A 10,442-nucleotide genomic window follows, 5' to 3' on the forward strand; every position below is an offset into this window, starting at 1 on the left:
GGAGAGAGAAGAAAAACAGAATACAGATCGAGTGTCTCTCTCTCTCTCTCTCTCTCTCTCTCTCTCTCTCTCTCTCTCTCTCTCCTATTTTCTCTCTCTACACCTTCCTATCTCACTCCATTGTCGATGTTCTCCTTCAACACTAGAATTTCCCAAGGTAGTTTTTTTACCACTTTTTCTCGAATTATCTTCTTTTTTAAAAAAAATTATTATTTCATATCTTTAGGAGAATTCATTAAATACAATTTCTTTTCCATTTCATTTTCTAGAAGAATTCTCATTTGCTAGATTGTAGATTCTACGAAAGCTCTTCTCATTCTATCATCCATATCCTTCTTTTTTTCAAATGTTTTTGTAATTTCTATAATTACCACAACATGACCAAATTATATGCATTATAAACATCAATGTATGTGAGTTGATTGAATATATATATATATATATATATTCATTACCTGCAATTGCATGTATATATATTTTGTTTGAATTGTTTTGGGTTATGCAATGCAGATTTTCTGGCTAAAGCCTTGTTGTACCATTGGTTCGCCTGTACAACACCATACGTATATGTAAAAAGATATTTCTCTGTATATATATATTTTGTGCATATACGTACATATTATTTATATGTACTACTTAAATTGAGGGGAAATTTCGGTTCTTTCCTGGTTTTCAACCCTGGAGAGCGAGCAACAGCGGAGCTGAATTTGGCAAGCATTATAACAAATTTTGTAGGTGAGGTAAATATGCAAAATTCTTTCTTATATCTTTTTTCTTTTACCTACCTAGCATTTTCTGGAATTTTAATTTTAAGCGTGGCTGTTTGTGTTTTTAAGTAGATTTCTTGAATTTTATGTTAGTGAAATGGTATTTTTGCGGACTAACTGGACTATGTGTGAATTTGGAACTTCATCATTTTCATTATAATAGGAGTGTGAAATTAGAATATTTCTGCATGCAGCAATAAAAATGGAAATTTTAATGCTTTGAAAGAGAAAGAGTGATTATGAAATTTTTGGGGTAAGAAATGATTATGAAACAGATCTTCTACTTTCTGTTTCCAATGAAGAACTTTTTAGATAATGTATCGACACTTTTCAGTTCTTTGTTGAAATTTACACATATTTTGTACACATAGTAACCAAGCTAAACAAAACGCTTCATTAACACGATGTAGTTACACTTTGTAGGAAACCAACAAAGTATCAAGGTGGAGGCTTGTTGCTAATGTCAAAGTTTTCTTTCCCTGAATTAAGGGACAAGAAATTTTCATCCTCTTCTCAGAAGAGCAGGTTTCTTCCTCTCTTTACTGTTCATTCTAGCTGCACTTTTGTACTTCTTGTGGTTATAGTCTTATAGATTTGTAAATATAAATTTCTATATTTTACCTGGATAGATAGACGGTATTAGTATCTCGCAGCTCTTCTTTCTAAATTCATCTTTTGTTCCCTTGTGTGGAGCTTAGAGCAGATCATAGATTTATGTGTAAAAATCTATTAAAATTGCAAAGAAATAGTAGTTATAAACCCATAATTTTAAACATACAATTGGTTCAATGCAAAGTACCTTAATAATTAAACTCATAGAGCCTAAATCTTGGATCCACCTCTGGCTTAGAGACACCCAGGTAGAGACACTTGGCATATATAGGCGACAAAATTTTACGACCTCTCAGTTAATTTGTCAAAGAAAATTTCACTTCCACATAACTTGGTTTTTTTAATCTTTTTCCATGAATTTATGAGGCATAATATGAATTATTTTAGAACCTATTGAAAAGTATGAGTTATCTAGATAATTCAAGGGTGTTATTTACTTTCAGGGAGTCCAATGAAACTGCAGAAATGGATGATCCGGAAAAGACACTGTCAAGGGTTACTCAACTTATTGATCAGCTGCATGTGAATCAATCATCCGAACACGAAAAAGAACTTACTACAGCACGTCTTCTAGGCATAGCCAAAGCAAGAAAAGAAGCACGATATCTTATTGGTTCACATGGCCAAGCAATGCCGCTGTTCTTATCAATTCTCAGAAATGGAACTCCTTTGGCAAAAGTCAATGTAGCTTCAACATTAACTGTATTGTGTAAAGATGAAGACATACGGTTGAAGGTGCTTCTAGGTGGATGTATTCCGCCTCTACTTTCACTTTTGAAGTCAGATTCAGCTGAAGCAAGGAAAGCAGCTGCAGAAGCAATTTTTACGGTGTCATCTAGTGGAGTTTCAGATGATCATATTGGCATGAGTATATTCATTACGGAAGGTGTTGTACCAACTTTGTGGGAGCAGCTGAATCCAAAACAGAAGCAGGACAAAGCAGTGGAAGGATTTCTTATTGGGGCTTTGAGAAATCTTTGTGGTGATAAAGATGGACACTGGAGGACAACACTAGAGGCTGGTGGAGTGGACATTATTGTTAGACTACTTTCGTCTAATAGTGCTTCCACTCAATCAAATGCAGCTTCTTTATTGGCCCGTATGATGCTGGCATTCAGTGATAGCATCCCAAAAGTAATTGATTCTGGAGCAATCAAAGCTCTCTTTAGCCTATTAGATCAGCAAAATGATGTTTCTGTACGTGCCAGCGCAGCTGAGGCTTTAGAAAGTCTTACTTCAAAATCAGCCAAAGCAAAGAAAGCTGTTGTTGACTCACAGGGTGTCCCATTACTTATAGGAGCCGTCACTTCCCCTTCTAAAGAAAGAATGAAAGGTGAGGGAGGAGAGAAACTCCAGCGGCATGCAATACAAGCTTTAGCCAATATATGTGGTGGAATGTCTCCTCTGTTACTATATCTGGGCGAGCTTGCGCAGTCCCCAAGGTTAGCTGCTCCAGTGGCTGATATAATTGGAGCACTCGCTTATGCTCTTATGGTCATTGAGCGCAATGCAGAACAAGAACCGTTTGTTGCGACAAAAGTTGAGAATATTCTTGCAATGCTCCTAAAGCCACGGGATAATAAGTTGGTTCAGGAACGTCTTCTTGAAGCTATGGCAAGCCTTTATGGCAATGCTTATCTTTCAAAACTGGTACACCAGTCAGATTCTAAGAAGGCTCTTGTTGGGCTCACAACAATGGCAAGTGGTGATGCACTAGAGTATTTAATACTATCCCTATTACGCTTATGCTGTGACGGAGTGACTGTTTGGGAAGCAATTGGAAAGAAGGAAGGAATTCAGTTACTGATATCACTGCTGTGGTTATCCAGTGAACAGCATCAAGAGTATGCTGTTGAAATGCTTGCAATCCTAACTGACCAAATTGACGAGAGCAAGTGGGCAATCACTGCTGCTGGTGGGATTCCACCACTGGTCCAGTTACTAGAAATGGGGTCTCAGAAGGCTAGGGAAGACGCAGCACATATTATTCATAACCTTTGCTGTCATAGTGAAGACATTCGTGCCTGTGTTGAAAGTGCTGGAGCTATACAGGCGTTATTGTGGCTTCTCAAAAATGGCGGATCAAAGGGGCAAGAAGCATCAGCTAGGGCTTTAACAAAGCTAATCACAGCGGCTGATTCAGCTACCACTAATCAATTGTTAGTGTTGCTCCTGGGAGATTCACCAAGCTCAAAGGTCCATGTAACTAAGGTGCTAGGACATGTGCTTACCTTGGCATCTCACAGTGACCTTGTGAATAAAGGTGCTGCTGCTAACCAAGGGCTAATGTCGCTTGTCCAGGTTCTTAATTCCTCAAATGAAAAGACTCAAGTATATGCTGCCTCTGTCCTGGCAGATGTATTTAGCTCTCGACATGATATTTGTAATAGTCTAGCAACAGATGAAGTGGTTAATCCTTGCATGAAACTTCTGGGTAGCAATTCTCCAGCTGTTGCAACACAGTCAGCTCGAGCCTTGCGTGCTTTGTCCCATCCATCAAAAGCAAAATCTACAAACAAGATGCCTTATATTGCTGAAGGGCATATAAAAACATTAATCAAGCTGGCCAAAACAGCATCCATTGATTCTGCAGCTACCGCAATGGCTGCTTTAGCCAATCTGTTGTCTGATCCAGAGACAGCTGCGCAAGCACTGGATGAAGAGGTTGTTTCAGCTTTGACAAGAGTTTTAGGAGAAGGATCGTCAGAAGGTAGGAGAAATGCGGCACGTGCCCTTCATCAGCTATTGAAGCGTTTTCCGGTGGAAAATGTATTCAACGGAAGTGCTCAATGTCGATTTGCTGTTCTTGCTATGGTGGAATCATTAAAGGAGATGAATGTTGATGGCACTGATGCTGCAAATGCTTTAGACGTTATTGCACTTTTGGCTAGGACAAGCACAGATTCCACTTACCGTCCATGCACTGCCCTTGCTGAAGTTCCATCTAGTTTAGAGCCTCTTGTACATTGCCTTTGTGAGGGATCTCCCCTTGTCCAAGATAAGGCAATAGAAATTCTATCAAGGCTTTGTGGAGATCAACCGGTTTCGCTGGGTGACCTGTTAGTATCAAAATCAAGGTCTATAGGTGCATTGGCTGATAGAATACTGAATTCTTGCACTTTAGAAGTAAGAGTGGGTGGAACCGCATTGGTCATTTGTGCTGCCAAGGAGCACAAACTTCAGTCAATGAATGCACTTGATGCATCTGGATACCTGAAACCTCTTATATATGCATTAGTTGACATGATGAAGCAGAACTCTACTTGTTCTTCCCTAGAAATTGAAGTCAGAACCCCTAGGGGCTTCACAGAAAGAACTCCATTTGGAGAAGGAAATGAGTTTGAGGTTCCTGACCCAGCAACAGTTTTGGGAGGTACGGTTGCCCTTTGGTTGCTCTCAATAATTTCATCATTTCAAGTCAAGAACAAATCCACTGTAGTGGAAGCTGGCGGACTTGAGGCCCTTGCTGACAAGCTTGCAAGACATAGTTCCAATCCACAGGTAGATTTTATACCATTATTGGTATTCTTGGTGTTTGCTTTTTCGCTCTTTTTGGCCCATTTGTGTGAATGCCTCTTCATAAAGATAACTAGAGTTGGTTTTCCACTTGGGGAAATATAAGTTGTTGTTTAGTGTCAACTATTTTTGTCTTTTCAATTTTTGAGCTTTGGGCCTGTTACTTCTTCTATAGGCTGGCTTTTGATAACAGACTCTTTGGCTGTCTGCGGGCAGCACGATGAAACTGTTTAAAGAAGTCAATTATCCATTTATTTCACTACTTCTGGGATTTTCTCAAAACAAAAGTTTATTTCACTACTTCTAATCGCCTGCCATATTATTCATATAATAAATGTACACGAAGGAAGTAGTACTGGCTATATTTTAGCCGAGTGCCTTTTTTGTAAATCATTATAAGAGCAAAAATATTTGAAATGCAGATTTTCTTCTTCTTTCTATTAGCTTATCTGTCCTTTTCCTGTTTTCATATTACATTGAATCACCGGTTAGTCAATATACTCTTGATGTGTGCTTATCATTAATAACGCCACTGGAGTTGGTAAAATGGAAAACTTTTCCCAGCAACCTTGAATGTTTAAGTAACCTTCTCTTCTGGCACAGAGAGATATCAATGAAAGTTCAGCTAATAAAATCAATAAAAGATGGATAATAAAGGACATTCTTTAGTGTCTCCTTTATTCAATTTAATCTTTTGGAAGTAATGTTGGTTCTCATGATTCGCTTAAAGTTTATATTTGGTCACCGTAATGAAGAGATATTTGTCATGGTAGGCAGAGTATGAAGATGCAGAAGGCATGTGGATCAGTGCACTGCTATTAGCTATATTATTCCAGAATGCGAACATTATATCCTCTCCAACAACCATGCGCATTATACCTTCCCTTGCACTTCTTCTGAAATCAGATGAAATGATTGACCGATTTTTTGCTGCTCAGGCAATAGCCAGCCTTGTTTGTCATCGAAACAAGGGAATAAATCTTACTGTTGCAAATTCAGGTACAATCACCGGTCTAATAAGCTTGATTGGTCACGTTGAAATTGAAATGCCAAATCTTGTTGCTCTATCTGAAGAATTTTCATTAGTAAGACAACCAGATCAGGTTTCTCTTGAAGTCCTCTTTGAAATTGAAGAAGCGAGAGTTGGTTCCGCTGCACGCAGAACCATCCCTTTATTGGTAGATCTGTTAAAACCACTTCCAGATAGACCAGGTGCGCCCCCATTAGCTGTTCGTCTCTTGACCCAAATTGCAGATGGTAGTGATGCAAATAAATCAATCATGGCGGAAGCTGGCGCACTGGATGCTCTAGCGAAGTACCTATCTTTGAGCCCTCAGGACTTGACTGAGGCAACTATCTCTGAACTACTGAGAATCATATTTAGCAATTCTGATCTTATTCAATATGAAGCAGCTGTTAGTTGCTCTGTTCAACTGATTGCTGTCCTACGTTTAGGGTCAAGGAGTGCAAGGCTGAGTGCTGCGAGGGCTTTAGATGAACTTTTTGATAATGAGAACATTAGAGATTCTGAAGCATCTGTTCAAGCAATTCAGCCTTTGGCTGACATGCTTGATGCTGCATCAGAAAGTGAACAATATGCTGCTCTTAGTTCCTTGATCAAGTTGACTTCAGGAAATGAATCAAAGGCAGCAGTGATGGCTGATGTAAATGGGAATCCTCTTGAGAGTTTATACAAAATTCTGTCTTCGTCTTCTCCAATGGAATTGAAAAGTGATGCTGCTGAATTATGTTTTGTACTTTTTGGTGATCCAAAAATCAGAGCATTGCCTATTGCTTCTGAATGCTTAGAGCCCCTTATACTGCTTATGCAATCAGATGTAGAAAGAGCAGTGGAATCAGCTCTTTGTGCTTTTGAGAGGTTGTTGGAAGATGAGCATCTGGTGGAGCTTGCATCAGCTTATGAGCTTGTTGATATTCTGGTTCATCTGATTTCTGGATCAAACCATCGGCTCATTGAAGCGAGTATTTTTGCACTTATTAAGCTGGGAAAAGACCGAACTCCGCGCAAGTTGGATATGGTGAAAGCAGGAATAATTGAAAATTGTCTTGAGCTACTCCCTACTTCATCCAGTTCCTTGTGCTCCACAATTGCAGAACTCTTCCGTGTCTTGACAAATAGTAGTGCTATCTCGAGAAGTCCATCTGCTGCAAAAATCGTAGAACCTCTCTTTACGGTTTTGCAGCGGTCGGATTTTGGATTGTGGGGACAGCACAGCGCTTTGCAAACTCTAGTAAATATTCTAGAGAAGCCACAATGTCTTGCAACTCTAAAACTTACTCCTAGCCAGGTCATTGAGCCTCTGATTTCCTTTCTTGAATCCCCAGCTCAAGCCATCCAGCAACTTGGGACTGAATTGCTATCCCATCTCCTTGCCCAAGAGCATTTTAAGCAAGATATAACAACAAAAAATGCAGTAGTGCCCCTTGTGCAGCTCGCAGGCATTGGCATTTTGAATTTACAGCAGACAGCAATTAGTGCTTTGGAAAATATCTCATTAAGCTGGCCAAAGGAAGTTGCTGATGCCGGTGGAATTTTTGAGCTTGCAAAGGTTATCGTTCAAGATGACCCCCAACCTCCTGATACATTATGGGAGTCAGCGGCTATGATTCTCTGCAATGTCCTACGGTCTAACTCTGATTACTACTTCAAGGTTCCCCTGGTGGTTCTTGTAAAGATGCTGTATTCAACAGCTGATAGCACTGTTACTATTGCACTTAATGCTCTGATAGTTCATGAAAAAACTGATTTATCAAGTGGTGAACTCATGGCTGAAGCTGGTGCTGTTGATGCTCTTCTAGATCTGCTAAGATCTCACCAGTTTGAAGAAGCGTCAGCAGGACTGCTTGAAGCTCTATTCAACAACATCCGAATACGGGAATTGAAGGTATCTAAGTATGCAATAGCACCTCTGTCACAATATTTGCTAGATCCACAGACTGAATTGCAGTCCGGAAGGCTTCTTGCTGCTCTCTCACTTGGTGATCTCTCCCAGCATGAAGGACTTGCTAGAGCAAGTGATTCTGTCTCTGCCTGTCGAGCACTAATAAGTTTGCTTAAAGATCAACCAACGGAAGAAATGAAAATGGTGGCAATTTGTGCATTGCAAAATTTTGTCATGCACAGTCGAACCAACAGGAGAGCTGTCGCAGAAGCGGGTGGAATATTAGTAGTTCAAGAACTGCTTCTATCCCCTAATTCAGAAATTGCAGGGCAGGCAGCTCTGCTCATAAGATTTTTGTTCTCAAACCACACACTTAAGGACTATGCATCAAATGAACTTATCAGATCTTTGACAGGTACTTTGCTTAAATAAAATATTCTTTCCTTTTTCCATTCAATGATTCTCTCCACCAGTTGTGTCGAATATATTAACATGAGTAGCAAATAGAATTGCACAGGAAACTTATCAGGACCTACTTGAGATGAACATCATATGCGACTGCTTAACACCAGAAAGAGTCTATAGACCTAATTCTGTGTAACCATATTTTTCCCAAGGATGTGAAACTTTTAAATCTTTTGATTTAAGTGTCCCTTCAAGTTGAAGAAGTGTTCAAGCCCTTACAGAAAGTCAAAGCTTCTCAGCATCACCCAGGAAGCGATCAATGGGCCATTTATAAGTTGGCTTTCCAAGATCGAGGACCATCATGAGATTGTCGGAGCACGAAACTAGCAATACTACTCTCTGCTTAATCCTTTTTACTACTTCAAAGGACAGCATAACTGCCAAAAGGAAAATTAAAGGAGAACGGGAGAAAATAGAGCTGAAACCTAAAGCTACAAAATAAACCAATATTTGAAAATAACTAGATGTATGATGTTTTCTAGGAGCTGTATTTGTTCCCATGCTATACTTTTACTTCCAACATTTCAACTGAAGCAGTAAATCATTCTGATTCTTGAATTTGACACATCAATTTTCCAAGTGTAGTTCTCCAGATAATTCGAGCTACAATAGTGCAGATTTTCTTGCTTGCTTTTTTGTTCTGTTCTTATCATTCCTTATGTTCTAGCTCAGTCATGGACAGTTGTACAAGTGTTCTTTGCCAGCTTATCCGCCTAAAACATTTGCAATACATTGGTATGCAGCTGCGCTAGAGAAGGAAGCCTGTGCCACAGCAACTACGAATGAAGAGATCTTGACGAGCATCTATATTATATTCTCTAATTTTCCCAAGCTCCAAATTTCTGAAGCTGCAACCCTTTGTATCCCTCATCTGGTGGCAGCATTGAAATCTGGTAGTGAGGCTGCTCATGATTCAGTGTTGACCACATTATGCTTACTCAAACAATCCTGGTCAACCATGCCAATTGATGTGTCAAAATCTCAAGCAATGGTTGCAGCTGAAGCAATTCCCATCCTACAAATGCTGATAAAAACTTGCCCACAAGGTTTCCATGAAAGAGCAGACAGCCTGCTACATTGCTTACCAGGTTGTTTGACTGTCACCATTAAGCGCGCGAGCAATCTAAGACATGTCATGGGAGGAACAAATGCTTTTTGTCGATTGACTATTGGCAATTGTCCAGCACGACAAACCAAGGTAATGACTCAGCATTGTAATTGTTGATGAAATAAAAGGTTTTTGTTAATCTCAAGTATTACAGAAAAGTTGTTTTGTTTTTTCAGTTTGAAATTTTAATGCGATACACTTCATTCTAACAATCTGGTTTATTATCAGGTTGTGAGTCGCAATACATCCCCCGAATGGAACGAAGGATTCACATGGGCCTTTGACATTCCACCGAAGGGACAAAAGTTGCAAATCTTGTGCAAAAGCAAAACTACTTTTGGAAAGGTAATTAGTTTTATTTACAGTGTGTCCTAAAGTTAGAACGTCCAATTAAACTCCAACTACAATGTGCAATAAGATCTGATTGTACTGCTACGAATAGTTGGAAAAGAAGATATGCAAAAAGCATCAAATAAATACTCTTATGACAATTGCTGCAGCTCTCAGATGAGTGTAATCAATCTCACAATTTTGACACAAGTTGCTATTTTTCAGACTACGCTTGGCACTGTAACGATTCAAATTGATAAAGTTGTGAGTGAAGGCATACACAGTGGTGTTTTCAGCCTCAGCCATGATCGCGACAAGGATGGCTCCTCCCAAACTCTAGACGTCGAGATTACCTGGTCCAATAGGACATCTAATGAAAGTCTGAAGTGAACCTTTGACTACAAAACCATGCTTGTCTGTTGGAGAAGACAGATATTATGCGACTTAAGGCCCTGTTTCAGAGCAGGACATGGCAACCCCTCGATAGAGCATGAAGAGAAGTTATATGATCCCACAACGAACAGCAATCTCCACTTCCCAGGCTAATGCAAGAGGGCCATGGATATCTGCCAAAGGTTCAGTTTTGTAGTACTGAAAGCATTACTGCCCCTGGTGTTAAAAACTTCCAGACATTTGTGACAGACAAAGAAGTCAAGGGAGAAGTTCTCGTGGTATAATGCTAAGACTGCTGTTTGAGCACCACGTTTTTGGCTCACAAATCTGTTGCTTTAATGGTCATTG

General features: G+C 39.6%; 1 protein-coding gene across 2 annotated transcripts; it reads left to right on the forward strand.

The window, feature by feature from the left end:
• Positions 1 to 10,372, forward strand: LOC107802758 (protein CELLULOSE SYNTHASE INTERACTIVE 3-like). 2 transcript variants are annotated; one of them, XM_016626318.2, is made up of 8 exons: positions 1 to 157; positions 511 to 740; positions 1,191 to 1,292; positions 1,823 to 4,880; positions 5,669 to 8,213; positions 9,007 to 9,461; positions 9,600 to 9,716; positions 9,927 to 10,372. In XM_016626318.2, exons 3-8 carry the CDS (start codon positions 1,228 to 1,230, stop codon positions 10,089 to 10,091), a joined length of 6,405 nt encoding a protein of 2,134 aa, XP_016481804.2. In that variant the 5' UTR covers positions 1 to 157; positions 511 to 740; positions 1,191 to 1,227; the 3' UTR covers positions 10,092 to 10,372. The 2 variants fall into 2 exon arrangements, with proteins under 2 accessions (XP_016481804.2, XP_075100614.1); XM_075244513.1 differs by having other exon boundaries at positions 511 to 735.
• The last annotated feature ends 70 nt before the right edge of the window (positions 10,373 to 10,442 follow it).

The sequence above is a fragment of the Nicotiana tabacum genome, chromosome 22 (assembly GCF_000715075.1).
Source record: "Nicotiana tabacum cultivar K326 chromosome 22, ASM71507v2, whole genome shotgun sequence".
Taxonomy (NCBI): domain Eukaryota; kingdom Viridiplantae; phylum Streptophyta; class Magnoliopsida; order Solanales; family Solanaceae; genus Nicotiana; species Nicotiana tabacum.